This window comes from Poeciliopsis prolifica, unplaced genomic scaffold, assembly GCF_027474105.1.
Source record: "Poeciliopsis prolifica strain line A6 unplaced genomic scaffold, Auburn_PproV2 SCAFFOLD025, whole genome shotgun sequence".
Lineage (NCBI taxonomy): Eukaryota > Metazoa > Chordata > Actinopteri > Cyprinodontiformes > Poeciliidae > Poeciliopsis > Poeciliopsis prolifica.
Genome location: NW_026562400.1, coordinates 484,525 through 502,520, shown reverse-complemented (window position 1 = coordinate 502,520; position 17,996 = coordinate 484,525). Strand labels below are relative to the sequence as shown.

Sequence of the window (17,996 nt, the reverse complement as noted above, 5' to 3'; positions counted from 1 at the left end):
AATTAATGAGGCGGCTAAAGTCACTAATTGGCCGCTTAATTGGCCCCTGTCACCGCGCGCGCTGCAACCCTGCATCCTTCACTTCCTGTGTCACAATCATTTTAGGGTCACGCTCTCAGACAGCAAGGACCCCCCACACCCCTTTACACGAGCATACTTCCCACACCTCTGGATGCCCCCACCAACCCACTCCCACGATAGCTCTGTGTTTTATGTCTGCGTCACAACAAGTCGGCGGAGGGCGAGAGGCAGAGGGATGATGGCGTCTCTGGCGGCTTGATTCCGGTGCAGCTCAGACAAAATCCGCCTTAATAAGCTTCGGCGGCTGGGAGAGGGGTGAGGTGTGAGAGTGGGGGGTGAGGGAGCAACAGCGACATGATGAAACGGCACCGCGGAGAAAGGACGGACAAACTAGTCTGAGAGACGGACGGACAGTCACAGTCGCCTCCTCCTCCTCCACCTCCTCCTCCTTGCTGACGGTTTGACTGACACACACACTCACACACACTCAGAGCGAGGCGCCTGGCACAGACAGAGACATACATGCACACCAGCCACTTTTTGCAAACCAGCACGCTGCGCATCGGAGCTGGCAGTAATTGGACATCCACAGCTGATGAGGGCATTTCATGTCCAGCCTGTCCAGGAATCCCAGTGACCCCGACGGAAAGGAGTTCGACTTGACAGGTACCCTTCAGCCGGCCAGCCCCCACTGTTCAATTCTCCATCTGATAACGCCGCTCTGCATGCTGCGTCTGCACTGACATGTGTGCATGCACTGGAACAAATGCTCAGTGTGCAAAAGACAAAATGCCCGAGGAGTCGCTTCATGCATCTATTCAAGTTTTTAAGCTGTTGAGAAAGGAGGCGAGGAAGACGGCGAGCAAAGTGCAAGGCAGATGCTTCAAGTAGCTGCATCCAGTTAAACTGTGTTGCAGCAGTCATCATGCAGTGCTTTTCCCCCCTATGTGCGTGTGCGTGTGTTTGATGTGTGCAGTAATCATTTGTCTTGCTCTCTGGTTGTGTATACTCACTCTCATCTTTCACTCTGGTGGATACAGGCTGTCGCTATGCTCAGGTCTGAAGAAGAGGAGTGTGTGTGTTTGCGTGTGTGTTTGGACGAAATTTCAACCCCTTTGGACTGAAAGCCAGCTGTCTGAGAGACTGGGGGGACATAAACCCTGTATGTCAGCAGCAGCAGCAAAGTATTCAACGGATAAATCGGATTTCCATTTTCACACAAGCCCTGCTCTCTCCTCTCTGTGTCTCCCCTCAGGATGGGGGGAGTCAGTGAGGGAGATGATGTGTTGGCTCGTTGGAGTGATGGACTACTGTACCTTGGCAATGTGAAGAGAGTAAGTGTGTTGGGAAGATACTTTTCGAGTGGCCGTGTGTTGAAAGATTCCCATAATTGTCTCCTCCTTTCTCCCCCGTCCTCAGGTCGACGGAGTCAAGCAGTGCTGCTTGGTGAGGTTCGAGGACAACTCAGAGTTCTGGGTTCTGAGAAAGGACATTCACTCGTGTAAGAGTAACTGCTTCCTCTTCCCTCTGATGGTGGAGTAAAGCTTTCTGTGTTGGGAGAACTTTTCCATTGAGAAAAATCTCTCTGTAGCATAGACTTAGCAGCAGCCAAAGACCTTGCTGAAGCCATTTTTTTTTTTACAGTAGGTGAAACTGGACAAAGTATTTCTGTTATGGGCTTGCCGAAATCTTTTCTATTTGCTAAATATCACAACAATAAAAGGGACTTTTCTAAAGATTTTTCAACTTCTTTCAAACTGAGAAGTTCACGTGTATTTTCTTAGCCTTGAAATGATTGTGATGAAAGGTTTGATTCATCACATAAACAGTTGAGAGAGGATTGCTTGCTGGAGGTATGGACTCTTTTGAAGTTTGAAATGATTTTACCCAATCCCTAACGTTCAGCTGTGGTTCATGTAAAGCGCCAGCTCGTTGAAGCTCATTGGAAATTACTTGTGATATGAACGACCCCGACATCTTTGCCCGCAGACCTCCTCTGCTGCCATTGCCAAACCACAACCCTGTATTGGAGGACTACAATTATAAAGCATCATCAATCACGGCTCCTCCTTCTGTTCACTGATAGGCCCTGTTGAAATTCTACTGGAGAAATTGAAGTCAATGGGAGAAAACTTTGACAAAGCACAGAAGGGAGATGAGAATCTCCCTTCTTGCTTTTGAAGGCAACATCCAGGCTAACATTTCTGTAACATATTATAGATTTGTTTTTAAACTGTGTGAATTGGGTCATACTGTTATCTTTTTGGCCCTGTCCTCCTGACTGAACTGGTTTAACTGGGTCAAGTTTATAAGTTGTTCCCATATTTTTTTCAGCTCTGCAAACATTTTTCTCTGAGATGGAGACCAGGGCTTTGTGACTCCAAAATCTTAACTTTGTGTCCTTAAGACACTTGATAATTAAGCTATTGCTTGGTTTTTTGGTCGCTGCTCATTTGGAAAACCTTTTTGTGTTTAACTTCCCAGCTGCTGTCTTGACATGTTGCGTCACTATTTCCATATAAATCTTCCTAATGGATTTTGTGAGGAGCACCAGCCCCTCCTGCAGCAAACCACTAACCCAGCATAATGCTTACACCCACATGCTTAAGACTTACAGTCTGTCGCTGTTTTGCTCCAAATGTGACAATATTCATGCGGGCTAACAGCTCAGTTTTTATTCCATCAGACTACGGGACAGGTATGTTGCTTTTTGAGTAATTGCTCTTTCCTCTCTGTCGGTGCAGGACTTGTTTCGCTGTGAATAATGACTCTCTCTTAACAGCTTCAGTCAGCATCTTCACAAGGTCTTTTGGTTTTTTGTTCCGGGGTTGATTTGAACATTTGACACCAAAACCTGTTAATCTCCATGACACAGAAAGTATCTCTTTCCTGAACAGTATGATAACTGAACATTCTCATTCTGTTTACTCTCTCTATAATTGTTCTAACTGATAAATGTGGCATCTTTCTAGAAAGTCAATTGTGAAGAACCACAATTCTCTTGCTAAAGTCTCTAATAATTCAGATTTTAAGTCACAAAAGGAAGCACTGTGTTTGTGTCGCCTTTAAATACGTCCACCAGTATGCATCCAGGTAAAATATTATGAATTAACCCATCAAAAGACTCTTAGTGTAACTAAACTTCTGAATTTGAAGAAATATATTAAACTATAATATCTAAAATTCTAAAAGTCATATTTCAGGTATCGTAACAGAGCTGAAGCAGTAAAAGTTTAGCCTGATTTAATGTCGCAATAAAAACTGAAAACAAAATATTTCTCTCTTGGAGCATCTTCACCAGTTTAATTACAGACAAGCTGTCAAAATGCGAATAAATTATTTTATACTTGTAACTCTTGGCACGTTTTATATTTGCGATAACTGTAATGGATATTAGAATTGGTGATGCATGTAAACCTTTGATTTTAGGGGCATTATCGTTGTTTTTCTAGCTATATTTTGAGCTTACTATGAGCCTAATGCAAATAAAATCACTCTAATTTTAGGGTGGGAGTTTGTTGTACTGTTTATTACTTATCTTGATCAATCTTAACTTATTGTTGTCACAGTACCTTCCAGTTGATGTTAAGATGTTAAATAACCTGTCAGGATTGTTATTTTGAATATCTCATCCACTCTTTACTGAGACAAACCTAATTAAGCTAATTAAAAATATGTTTTATTTTGCTTGCGCTATGATTGCGGCGTTTATGTAGCAACAATCATACAGTTATCTTAAAAAGAAGTAATAAATAGTTATTATTCTCACATTGATTGCTTTCACCACAGTACCGCAATATATGAAAATAAAACTTTAATCACCCACCTCAGCTCCAAAATACCAATTCTTAATAAGTCATGGACTTCTGAGAGTAATAATAAACGCTCTCATCAGCGTCTTGTTTTAGGTGTTCAGGCAAACTGTGCATGGAAAACAGCAACAAAGAAACAGGAATTTATATACTTAGGATATAATTAGTTTTTAAGAAATAATTGTGTGTTCTTGTTAGGTTTTGAATGAATTTATTAATCTTCGAGAGTGAGAAATTTGTGTAGTTCAAATAACATTTTAATTTCCTGGAGTCACAAATTGCTGTGATTTTTGTTATTTTGTGGAAATGAGTATTATTTTACTTTGGTTAAAGTTTCTTAGTTGTAAAAGTTTATAAACCTGATTGGAGCTCTTTTTTTCTCTCTCTGCTGAGACATATGATGGAAAAGGCAGAAACATGCGTCTCATTCATTTTAAACTGCTGACAGTTTCGCAGACATGTCATCATGTTTGGTTGAATTTTTATTTTTTTTTACTGTAAGCGCTTTGAAACGATCCTTCTTTGGTCTGATTCTGGAGATGCAGGGCTGCTGCAGAGGCGCGCTGTACTTTAGCTGATTGAATCATGCTTGAATGTTGTTTGTCCAAATAATAAGTTTTCCTTCTGTACACGGAAAAGTTAACAGGTAATGTATGGCTGCAGTGCACTGCCTGGGTTTATTACTTTTAGCCTGTCGGAGGCAGCAATCACAGCAGCACAGCACTGAGACACGTCAGCACATTTAATCTGAACCTCAGACGCTAGTGGACATGTGACAGATCAGGGCTAACACAATATTGTGAAATGCACCTTTATTGTTTGATCCAGTTAACAATTTCCTGTTAATGTGCTGAAAGTGCAGACAAGGGTTTTACAATTTGACGAAATGTGAGCTTTTATGCAGAATCTTGATACGTCTAGGAATCTATATTAATGGTGAAAAAATAAAGTTTGAATATTTATTTTGAATAAATGCATAAAGTGACTTAGTCAACTTGAAATTAAAGAAGCATTTTCAGATTTTTCTTTGTTTTTTGCCTTAATTTTCTTGTTGTCATCTTGAAATGCTAAATGTATACATATTTACTCACATTTGCATTAAGCCCGTTGTGAAAGCTTCTTGTTTCTGGATTATTAGACTCAATTAATGAAGTTATTAGAGTAATGAGCCTTCAGGGAGAGGACTCTCCTTTCCCACCTCATGTTGAGTCAAAGGGGAGTTTGGACACTTGTTAGGATCAGGCTGCACATCAGCGCGTCAAACCAAAGGTGCAGGCGACTCTGAAATCAATGAGGTGGCAGGGATGTGAATCAATATACATAAATTAATGCAGCTGACAGCTTTCTCTCTCTGTGTGTCTCTGACTTCCTCTCACAATTACATCGTCCCCTCCCTTCTGTTTTTCTGTGTCCCTCAGTCGCTGCTGGAGTGGAAGAAGTTTGCTGTATTTGTGACGCCCCGCCTCTTAAAGAACCCCTCATAAATTGTCTTAAATGTCACCACGGTAAGGAGGCATGCCTCATCATGCTCTGTCAACGCTGCTTCTCCGTCAGAGCCGGTAGTGACCTTGAAGGTTTGACACAGGATGGTAAATAACAACACAGAAAGCCGCATATCATAAATGATGGCGAAGAGTTGTCGAATCCGCTCTCACAGGGGAGGGAAAATAAATAAGACATCAAGAGACACAGAACTTATAGATTTAACTTCAGCTTGAAGAAACTAAACATTTCATAGCTAACATGTAAAACTACATCCATCCATCCATCCATCCATCCATCCATCCATCCATCCATCCATCCATCCATCCATCCATCCATCCATCCATCCATCCATCCATCCATCCATGTAGAACGTACAAATGCTAAAATCTTTGATAAATGCAGCTGAAATAAATCTGGACCCACTTTGTAGCATCAGGACACGGTGGGAGATTTTACCATCATGTCTTCCTCAAGCAAAGATGCTGACCGTCTGTTTTCTGGAATAATGCTGGTGAACTCTCCTTCTTATTTGCAAATTCAACAGTTGGATGTTTTGCATTGCTTCGGAAATGAACTCGTAAAGAAGTGAAAATGGATCAGGCCTGTTATTACTGTCATTAAGGCTTTCTGTCCTGCAAAGATGATTTAAACCCTCTGCCTCCTCCTCCCATTACAGGTTATCATGCGGAGTGCCACACACCAACCATCGAGCCAGAAGCTGACAGCGACTCCTGGATTTGTCGACAATGTGTTTTTGCTGTCGCCACCAAGGTCAGGCTGCTAATCTCCCCGTCTCACATTTTTTTTAAAAGAGCTAAGAAATCCAGTCAAATATATCTATCCACATGGTAATGTGTGAGGCGAAAAATGTGTTTATTGGAGCAAGAATCTCACTGAATTTCTCAGTGTTGACTTCAATATGTTCCGCGCCATGTCAGAGAAATTGTGAGCAGTCAATATTTATATTTATGCTTCAGTGGAGTTGAGAGGAGCACATTAAAAATCAATCCATCACATGTGCTCTGTTTCGGTAGACATGAGAGAGAAGTCGGTTCATTATTAATCGGTCAATGGAGCGGAGCTCATTGTCCAGATCCTCTGATCTGGTCTCAGACTCCATCTCTCACAGCTGACCTAATATGAAATGAGACAAACATCCATCTTATAATCGAGCCTGATCTGCTTACTGATATGAGAGCGATACGAAAGCAACCATCTCTGTCCTGAAACTGTCTCTGCAGAGAGGCGGAGCTCTGAAACGCGGACGCTTCGCCCGACTCATGCAGTTCATGAAACTCCGGCTTCCCTACCAGCTGTCGTCCTTAGACTGGGATCCTCAGCATCTGACCAACCAGCAGCAGTGTTACTGCTACTGCGCCGGACCTGGAGAGTGAGTGGGGCCAATTCTGACTACAAAACCCTCCATGTTTTTTGGCTCTTCTGGTAAAAGTGTTTTTGATGGGTAGACACAAATGGACTGGATAATCACAGGTGAATGTAAATTCAACAAAAGCAAACTGATGAACTCAGAAGATAAAGAGACCAAAACTTGGCAATTTTCTAGGAAATAGCACAAATGCACAATGAAAAAGAGTAAAAGAATGCATCAATAAACTTACCAACAAGGAACCATTACTGTTGATTTGGATCATTACCAGCAATGACCGATACAATCTGAGATTAATCTACTGAAATGAAATATAAATGTATTAATTGTTCAGACATGTCTACCAGCAGTGCCAACTAATGCGGTTTGTAGGTACACTCTTTAACTTCATGAATTAATCTGGTTATGTGTATACAATTGTGGAAAAAATTAAGAGACCACTGCAAAATGATCTGCTCTCTGATTTTACTCTTAATGATATATGTTTGAGTAAAATGAACATTGCTCTTTTATTCTATGAACTACTGACAACTAAAGTATTTATTTATTTTATAAAGTAATGAAAAAGATGCAGAGCTTTCAGACCTCAAATAATGAAAAGAAAAGAATTCATCTTCATTTAGAAACAACAACGCTAATGTTTTATCCGGTGGAATAGCCATGAGGTTTTCATTGGGGTCCGGTGCAGTGGTCTCTTCATTCCTTTTGGACACGTCCATTTGTTTGTGGGTTTATTGTTGATGGGTTTTGTTGTTGTTGGGCTGCAGGTGGAACCTGAAGATGCTGCAGTGTGGCAGCTGTGGTCAGTGGTTCCATGAGGCCTGCACTCAGTGTCTGTTAAAGCCATTGCTGTACGGAGACAGGTATGTTACTTACTTAGGGAAAACATCTAGATAGCTAAAATAAATTATGAACAGTTTAATGAGGGAAAATAAGCATCTCTCAGGAGGAGCTCACACAATCATGACACACCTTTTGTATTTATTTCTGTATGTTTAAAGCTTGGAAACAATATTTTTTCAACAGTTTTAATATGTTACAAGATATGAAAGAAACGGCATAGGGTACCAAAAGTTTGGTCATTTTTAAATAATTTGCAGATTGTAATCTCTTTCAAGATGGCATAGGTGTGAGATGAAAATGAGAGCATCTTTGATATGTAATGTTTATTTATTCTTTTTTTCCTGAAGTCATTCTTATTTTGATACAGATGTAAGACAGACCTACTGTAAAGCTTTCTAGTGGAGGTCTGAACATTTCAGGTCAAAGCTCGCTGGTATTTGGATGTGTTAATAACTTCATCCAACCTGACATGAAGCTGCATGATTTACATCCAGTTCTGAATGTTTTCTGTCTCACCGCTTTTCTCATTAGGACAGACATGTTGGACCAGTTCAGGTAGAGTTTAGCTCAGGCAGATTAATTTTAAAGAAATATGAAACATATTTTTGTGTACGGATATAAGAGATACAGAACAGAACTCAGGAGATTTCCAGCCTTGTTGTTGTCCCACTTTTTTTTTTCCAGTGAGAAACCTTTTGTACACGTCTCCAGACTGAAACATTCAAATCTTGTGTAACATCTCTGCAAACCTCAGCTTTGAACTGCAAAAACACAAAATCTTACCAAGTATTTCTGGTCCAGTTTTTAGTGCAAATACCTTTGAAGACTAGAAACTAATTTACAAATAACTTTTCCGCAAGATATAGAAGCTTGTTTTAAGCAAGTAATTCCTTAATATTTCATTTATAACATGGGAGAAACAAGTGAAATAATCTACCACTGAAACTAGAACTTTTTAAAAAAATCAATATTAAGGAATTATTTACTCCATAAAGAGTAGAAATTTGGAAGTTGGGGAAATTTAGCTAGAACTCTTGAACTTTATTTCATGTTAATCAGATTCATGATAATAGAAGATTGCTGCAGCTGAAGCTGAATCAACGTATCAGTTTGGGCTTGTTGTGTTTTATTGTTTTCCTTCCAACAGATTTATTTGATTTTCAGTTAAGACTGAATCATAAAAAATCTGACATTTTACCTGGAGATCTTTGTTTAGTAACTACAACAAAAAACTTTTTAAATAGCTAGAAACAGCAACTATTTATCAGTTTTATTACGTAAACAAACAATGAATCAAAGATCCTAATTAGCACGTTAATCATAGAATTAGATGCTGGTCTGAGGGAAAAATAAAATTGATCAATATGTCGCCATGACGGCTTCACTTGTCAACAAACGGTCTTAATTACCTCCAGATTAAATGATTAGCGAGCGTGCATGTTAATGTTCACAGTGAGACGAGGACAACGGCTCGTCTTCAGCTCAAAGTGACACACTCCAGAGCATCTGCTCCACGAAGCAAAACACATCCATCCACTGAAGTTATCATTATAATTACCCGTCTTTGTGGGGCTTTTTACGCCCATCCTGACACCAAACTGTGCGAGTGGGAGCAGAAAAGAAGGGATTAAATCGAGACTGACAGGATGGGAGGAACATCTGCAGAGCAGGTGAAGGAAGAGGAGCGAAGATCGAGTTTACAGTTAGAATAGTAAGCGTGTGCAGCCGTCTCACAATGTAGGCGCCTCGTTTCTCACCGTGACCTTCTTGCAGATAAAAGGATGTAAGTAAGTTTCAGGGTCAGATTTTAAAGCTGAATGGTATCATCTCAAAAGATACACCTCTCTCTGTTTTATTTTTATCCAGAGAAGAAAACAAAACAGTTTTTTTTTTCTGTGTGTTTATTTCAGGTTTTATCAGTTCCAGTGTTCGGTTTGTACAAAGGGACCGGAGACAGTCCAGAGGCTGCCCATGACCTGGTTAGAAATGATTTTTAATTTCAATAACAAATCAGAAATAAAGTAGGAAATATTTTCAACCACACTAACAAAGTATTTTTCTCTAACTGCAGGGTGGACCTGGCTCATTTAGTCCTCTACCACCTCTCGCTGTGCTGTAAGAGGAAATACTTTGATTTCGACCATGAAATCCTGTCCTTCACCAACGAGAACTGGGACTCGTTGCTCCTGGGCGCGGTATTGATATTTCCCTGTTTAAGCATAATGATGAAATGATGTGAAATACTTACAGGCTTCCCTTTTTTCTTTTTTTTCACAAGCGAGATTTAAAGCTTATTAAGCAGCATTAAAGTAAAATGTAATAGTCGACCTCTGAGGGAACTCAGAGAAACACTGCAGAGTTAAAGTATTTAGTTCTTTGATGATCTTCTGTTATAAAAATTCAGCTGAATGACCCTGAGCGTCTTTGCTTTTAGTTTCCTCTTAAAATTGTTCACCTGAAGTTATTTATCTAGTATTTCAGATGTTTATGTGTTGCTTTCAGCTGAATATTTCACCACGTTTTGTCACATTGCAACCACAAACTTCAATGTGGTAGAAAAACTGAGCATAATTCATACTGGTGAAGAAGAAGGACATGCATTTTGACCTTTTGTGTTTACTGATAAAAATCTGAGAAGTGTGGCACAGGTGTTTTTGGCTAAATATAAATACATGCCAAAATCTACTTCACAATAGTGAGCGCTATTTCTCACTCAGTTACATAAAATCCTTTTTTAAATTGATTGATGTCTGTGGTTATTATTTGACAAAAAATGAAAAGCTGAAGTCAAATTATTTCTTTTGTATTTATTTCCACTGCTTCATGGATGAATACTACGACTTACAGTTACTTGATTATTTTCTCACGTAAACAACAAGCACACAATGCTGCAGAAATATCTAATTTATTTATATGTTACTTACTTTACAATCTTTTCGACTTGATTTGTAGTTCTTGAAGCTTTTCCTTAAAGTTTATTTATTGTATTGATCTGCACTGAACACAAAACATTTTTACGTTTTTTATTTAATTTTCATTACATTTGTATAAAAACTCACTGAGATTAAAATAAATCAAATTTAGAGCGAACTTAATTTTTTTGAAAACTGATCACAGCTTCTTAATGATCTGACTTTTCGTCCACTTTATTTTATTTTATTTTTGTGCTTGGTTGCACTGAAAAATTCACAAATAATCGCCAAATTGTTGCAGAGAAAATCTGATCCTTAGGTTTAGAAGCAACTCCATGATCAAAAAGAAAATTCATCATGTGATATAATTTCCAATTTTAAAATTTCTTGTAAAAATTCAGTCTGTTTTTTATGTTTTTTTCTTGACCAGATGACACTATTGCTCTCCTTCTTGTTAGAGAAAAGCCCAGTTTGCTGCCTGTTTGAATAAGCTCTGCTCTGGTGGCAACATGATGCTTTAGGTCACTTAGAAGGTGACATCTTGGAGATTACTGATAACTTGAAGGTCTTGATGATTAATTGTCTTGATTTAATTTGGTGAACATTGCTACCAGGAAGAGAAAATGATTTCAAACACAATCAGCTTGTCTTTTATATTGTTGTGGTTTCAGATGAACTTGTTCACAGTTTTCCCTCTGCTTAATTCAATTAAAGTAGGTTTAAAATATGTTTTGTTGGAAGGTGAACTAATAAATAATTACATTTATTTGATCTGGATCTGAAATAGATGTGAAAATAATAACTCCAAAGATTAAAAACCACAACACTGGTATCACTGGCCAAAATGCAGAACCACAGATTGATTTTATGTGAATGATTAAGGCATATAAACTGAGCTTTTTGCATATTTTTGAGATTTCTCCTTTCAACTCCAAGTGACATTCTTGAAATGTTTTCTTCGTTCTGTCACCGCAGAACAACAGCTTTTTTTCCCTCCCTGCCACGTTGCTGCACCAGTTAATTTCTCATATCAGCATCACAGCTGTCAGTGGCTGTAAAAGAAAATAATCGTATGCAGTCGGTGTGCGTTGTCCGCTGCGTGAACACTGCTTTGATTTCTTTTCACTCGTCTCCGTCCTGCAGCTGTCTGACACGCCGAGGCAGGACCGCTGTCACAATCTCCTCAACGCTCTCAATTCTCACAAGGACAGGTGAGTCGTCGCGTTTAAGGAGAAGAATAAACACCAGCCGCACATGACCGGAGTGATGAGGAGACGGGCTGTGGCGAAACGTGTGACTTTGAATAAAGAGGCAGGAAAATGAATCTGACAGACTTACAGAGATTATTTTGATTTTTAAGCAGCACAAAATTCTGCTAACCTCTATTAAATTATTAAAACTAAAACAATGTAACTGGTTCAACCAGATTTTTGTTGAATGTTGTTTAAAAATAACCTTGCAGCCAAATAAAACAGCATATTTCTCCAGGCGAAGTCTCTTCTAATTATGTGCATGTTAATTACAGAGTCACTACCTTTGAAGTGTTCCCACGTCTTGCTTCTCATCAGGAGCTGAAGAACATTGTGTTAGAAAGCTTTACTGTGCTTTCCAACTGTTCATCCCCATCTTCAAGCTGCATTCCCATATTTTGTCACGTTCCAGTCAAAATTATTGGGATTTTATTTTATGTAGTATCATTTTTAAAGCAGTTAGAAATGCATTTGTCCTAAGATCCCGTTCCTCCAATTTGCTTAGAAAAAACGGTTAAATTTTTTCTGCAAACCAGAGCCGAGAGGCCCATGGTAAATCTGGAGGAGCTGCAAAGATCAGCAACTCGGGTGGATGAATCTATTAGACTACACAGCAAACGATGCCACCATATTAATCTTGTCTTCATCCAACTTTTCCACTGCTTAGGAAGATGTTATGTTTATCCTTTTGTTAAAGAGTTACATTTCTCCGTCACTTCACAACTGTGCTGTACTTTGTTTGTGTATTACATAAAATACCAATTAAAAAACTTTGTATATTTGTGTTTGCAACATGACAGAGCGTGAAAAACAAAGTGAAGCGTGATTACTGTTGCAATGTATTGTGAATTCATTACGATGAAAAGAACAGAAATGTAACTTCTGTTCCTCTGCCGCCACACAGGTTTGTCTCTGGAAAGGAGATCAAGAAGAAGAAGTGTCTGTTTGGGCTGCAGGTCCGAGCTCCGCCTCCTCTGACCTCTGATTCGTCGCCTCTCGTCACCGATCCTCCCATCAGCATCACCCACAGCAAAAGGTCAGATTGAGAACAGCAAGTTTCTTTTTTCTTCTTCTCATCTTTCAGGTGAAACTCTGGAAGTCTCACATAATGTGTCATTAAACTGTCAGAATCTCATTGTTTTCCTAAAAAATGTGAAACTTTGTTACTATGTTCATTCATAATCATTCTGAATCCTTCTTTAGTTTTTGCTGCTGTCCTACATCACTGTAATACATTACACATGAATAAATTATGCTGGTGTTTTTTCTTGTATACTAATTTATGTTTTTCTTGTCCTCAGCCCGTTGTCACTGTCCTGCCAGAGGAGAGTGGGGGGGTCGGACTCACGTAAATCAAAGCGTCGCATCATGGAGACACAGGTCAGCACCTCTGTCTCAGAATGAGGGAGGATGCAGGGGAGGAGTGGGACACCAAACTCGTTGATATTTTGTTCCTTTTTATTTTTTTATCATATGCTCTCTGCAACTCAAACAACCTGTCAGTCAGACGACGCCGCGAAGGTTCATCTCACCGTGGAGATCAGTTTTACGCCTTTCCTCAGTTCAGTGCCTCTGTTGAGGTTCTCTTTTTTTCCTGCAGGATGGTAATGTTTGAGGGTACACAGATAGATTAATAATAGCTGTGAGAGACGTGGCGTTGCTCCGGTAAAATGTATAATTCAAATCCAATCTTGCCAAAACCTGCTCTTGTATTTCATCAACACCTGCAGTTCAGTGTCGCATTTATCATTATCATCAAAGCCAATTCCCGGTGGATCGCTCTGAAACAAGCACCATCACATGTGGTGGTTGCTATTTATACTCTGCATTCTTAACTATGAATGCTCCTTGTGCCTTTTTCCTCCTACTCATCACTCTGATCTGAGTATGTGCACATACTCTAATCCTGGAACAATACGCTCTGCAGAGCTCTCTTTTTTTTTTTCTTGCTTCTTCTTCTTTTTTTTTCTTCTGGCATATCCAGGCCTCATTGTTCTCCTCTGACTGATGCTAATCTCCGCCCGTCTTTGAGGAGCAGCTCTTGGTTGTAGAGAGGAAAGTGAGATGGGTAGGAATGCTGATGGCCTGGGATCACTTCCAAACGCACTTTGCAGTAAATTACAGTTTGGCCAGGTGGCGCTGGCACCTTGACAGTGCAACTCTGACAGAGCACCAGCGTTTAAAGGCACAGACGTTAGCTGGAGCCTCTGAGTAATAGTCCTCCGTCATTAGAGACATGCTACGGAATAATAATGGACTCGGCGTGGCGCTATGTCACAGTCCAGCGATGAGAAATCGACCTCATGCATGATGTTTCCTGTGACTGATGGCTCTATCTGATGATCCTGATGCTTGTACTTGTTGTGAGTCGTTGGGAGACAGAGAGCTGCCTCACTAACCAGTAACTTCGCCACATGATGGGATGTCAACCCTTTTGGCACCAAGTTCTGCAAAATATAAAAATGCTTCAAGATTTTTATCCACAAAACTTTGATAATTATACCATGGACTTATAGATAAAATTACTCTACTATAGTGTACCTTGAAAAAAGTAACAATAATCCATGAGCATTTTTAGATTTTGTCATGTTATAACTACAAACGTCATTGTTTCTTATATTTAAGGGTGTTTTCCTACCTGGTTGTCCAGTAGACTGCACTGTGTGGAAGCAACTGCAAAAATGTTGAATGAAACAACAACAAACTCTGAAGAAGACATGAACGTAACTTCCTTCTTCACTAGATTTGAGCAAACATGGATTAGCATCAGATTCTAGCAGTTGTAAGATTTCTCTTTTGTCATTAGTAAAAAATACCAGAATGAACTGAGTAAATACCAGGGCATTCTGGTATTTACCCAGAATGCTCTCTGGCCCACTTAGCGTTCCCACGTACATTTGAACTTCATCAGTTTACTTAAAGACTAGATTAGAGTTTACGTTTTTAGTCTGCATCAGAGATGGATCATACATTCACTCCTCCCCAAACGATTTGGACTTTCTAGGCAAACGGACTGGAGTTTGATTTAAGCGAACTAAACAAGGCTGGTGTGAAAGCACAATAAAATTTTACGTACTGCAGCAACATGAAGTGGAAGATAATTGTGGAGTGAAAGGAAAGTGATGCCTGGGATTGTAGCTTTTCTATAAATTTAAATTTGAAAAGTGTGGAGTGCATGAGTCAGTGGAGTTATAGCAGCTCTGCACGTATTGAAAGTAACATTGTTGCCCATTTTTCTTTGTGAAACAGCTCCGACTCAGACGTTCATTTTTTACGCTGGTTGTACTGATGTCATAAAATATCATTTGAATTTCTGCCTTGAACAACATTCTGCCTCCAGATGTTCCAAAACTGACTTCCTGTTAGAACTGACTTCCTGTTAGGAGTTCATGGAGGTGCCAGTGTTTGGGACGCCTCTCACACTGATCCCTCTGTTCGCAGGTCTGTTTGCCGGCCTGTTCGCCGGCCTGTTCGCCGGCCTGTTCGCCGGCCCGTCCGCCGCCGGTCGCTGCCAACCCAGTGGAACTGCTGCCATGTTGCCATGGCTACATGGGCGGAGCCAACCTGTACAACTCCAGGAAGTTGGATGAGGAGATGGATGCAAGGTAAGGTTTCCTCTGCCCTGGAGTTGTTGTCCAATTGACTAACATAAAATTACATGCGTTTAAATTTGGAAACTTTATTTATATTCAAATTATAGCAGTATTTTATTATATTGGGACATATCATTACATGCTGAAATAATTTTGGATTTTTGTTTTACTTTTCCAATTTTATTTAAAAATAATACATTAAGGATGTATTTATTTCTTAGCTTGTGTCACTTTAATATAAGATCCTTTGGATTAGATTTTGGTATGCTGGACTATTTGATTGTGGATTTTTTTAGTGTGTTGTTTTAAATATGCAAATATCGTTTTACTAATGCTATTCATCCTACTTTATATTAATCTTTTTATCTGGTCGTTTTTGCCTTCTAAGCAATGCCTGGTATGGCTGAATCTCCCTGAACGTTTACACCCCAACAAAAGCTTTTTACAGAAAAAAATCACTGCATGATTCAAATAAACTTAGAATTTTTGTCACATCATATTTTTTCAATCAGGACTGAAAAGAATATTTTATACCTAAATTGTGCTCAAATGACAACATATACGGAGTACAAACACTAACAGAACTCAATAAAAATAAAGCCTAAAGCCTGTTAATTGGTAGCTTTTTAATTGCCCTATTTTTCGGACTATAAGCTGCTACTTTTTTCGCACGTTTTGAACCATGCGGTTTTTTGCCCAGTGCGGATTTTTCTTCAACTGGCAGGGGGCTCTTTAGCAGGAAGTGAATCATTGGAAGTCAAAATTGGAAATCAAAGAACGTGAACTAATTAGTTGGAGTCGGATTAATGGAAAACCACGAGCAGTTTATATATATGCAGGTTTCCAGTTTTTTTTTTTTTTTTTTATTTGTAGATGCAGCTCATAGTATGGTGCGCTCTATAGTCCAGAAAATACGGTAACAACATCTTTACCCGCATTTGGATATAATCATTAGTTCTTTTGCAGTTTAATGAGGTGCATGTTGTGTCTGTTTCGTCGACAGCCCCCCTTCCAAGCGAATGTATGCGCTGTACCACACCACCTACAATGGGAACACTCCTCTCTCCAGGGGTCTTCATCACTACAACAGGTTCTAAATTCACTTTTTAACTTTTGACTGACAGTTTTATGAGACACAGGATGATTTTTAGGGCATTAATAAAATCATATCTTTGATAGTTTTTTGTTTTGAAACTTCTAAATGATCTCAAAACAAGAATTTCACCATTTATTGCTATTTGTTTTGACAAGTCTTTCCCTGTCAAAAACTTTGTATTGCTCACATCATTGCCTCTGTTTGCTCTCGCAGCATGGAGGACACCTGCAGAATACCTCCACCATGCTTCCCATACCCCTTCAGCTCCAGTGGAACCTCCCATCTCCATCACCTCCACCAGCACCACCACCACAGCCACCAACACAACCACCAGCACCAGCCGGGCCAGAAGCAGCTGGAGCCCCTCATCCTGCGCGACGTTCCTCCGTATCAGAGCGGCGCGGGCGGCGGAGGCTGCAGTGGTGGGGCGGAAAGTGGAGCGGGAATGGGCGTGGGTGTGGGCGGGGGCGACAGGACGGTGGCCCGGAGCTGGGCAGGAGGAGGGGAGGCCGTGAGGATCCTGGCAAGACGCGTGACTCCAGACGGGAAGGTGCAGTACCTGGTGGAGTGGGACAACGTGGGTCTGTACTGAGGCAGACTGGGACAACGGAGACACAGGACTGATGTGTATTTAATATGTGGCGGTGTGTAAAGAACAAAAAAAATCTAAACATGGTTCAGATCCAGGTTTCTCTCATAGTATCACCTCAGTTGGACATCATTATAACCTCAGTACTAGGTGTTCCTATTTGCTAGTGTTCCTCTGATATTTGTACTGTTATAACTTTGGAATATGCCTTTGCATTGATCATGTTTTACAGTGATGATGGAAACAACTTCAACTTCCAGATAATCTATCAGTGTTTCACCCTTATTAGGAAAAAACTGTTCAAAGGGTTTATATACTGTATATACTCTGCTGCAGGTGTACATGGTACTAGAAGAAGACTTTCTGTTTCTTTTGTATTTTACAGTTTTTAATTTATGATTTACCTGAGAAATGTTTATTTTCCTGCTTCACTATGGATACTTTGACCCCAAAATGGGGAAATATTTGGATTGTGTGAAAAAATAAATAAAACAAAGTGATTCTTTCACTAAATGTGACTTTTATTAAATTTTCTTTTTCATTACCCAAAAAATTGGAAAATCTCAAGTTAATTTTTAGTCTTTTTATTCAGGGGGAGAAAAAAATCAGAAAACAAGATGCCACAATCATTACCTCTATTTAGATGTTTTCCCATGCTTTTCCTCTTTAAGTTGATCAATGTCGAAACATTTTGATTAGTTAACAATTCAAATTTTTCTGTGGTATAAATAGAACACCTTTTCTTATTAACTCCTCAAAACAGAAAACTAAAGACTATAAATAAGAGAGATTAATACTGATAACTGTTTCAAGATAACAGTTAGTGAACCAAAGCTGTGCATATCAACAATCAGAGGAACAAATTTTTAAAAAAAAGTTAAAAACAACAATAAAATAATCTCCAAATATCACAGTTTAAGAAATCCAACAAGCAGTGCATCTTAGGGTCAATAATCCTCCATAATACCTATTAGACTAAATCTAAATCCCAGTCAAACCAGTTTGATT

At 39.5% G+C, this 17,996-nt stretch overlaps 1 protein-coding gene across 2 annotated transcripts; it reads left to right on the top strand.

Moving 5' to 3' along the window:
• Positions 1 to 138: 138 nt before the first annotated feature.
• phf1 (PHD finger protein 1) lies at positions 139 to 17,479 on the top strand. 2 transcript variants are annotated; one of them, XM_055047243.1, is made up of 15 exons: positions 139 to 687; positions 1,277 to 1,355; positions 1,441 to 1,522; positions 5,252 to 5,338; positions 5,995 to 6,089; positions 6,560 to 6,708; positions 7,473 to 7,568; positions 9,459 to 9,527; positions 9,620 to 9,743; positions 11,604 to 11,671; positions 12,615 to 12,746; positions 13,012 to 13,090; positions 15,152 to 15,315; positions 16,307 to 16,393; positions 16,613 to 17,479. In XM_055047243.1, exons 2-15 carry the CDS (start codon positions 1,278 to 1,280, stop codon positions 16,989 to 16,991), a joined length of 1,689 nt encoding a protein of 562 aa, XP_054903218.1. In that variant the 5' UTR covers positions 139 to 687; position 1,277; the 3' UTR covers positions 16,992 to 17,479. The 2 variants fall into 2 exon arrangements, with proteins under 2 accessions (XP_054903218.1, XP_054903217.1); XM_055047242.1 differs by having other exon boundaries at positions 1,441 to 1,528.
• Positions 17,480 to 17,996: the final 517 nt, after the last annotated feature.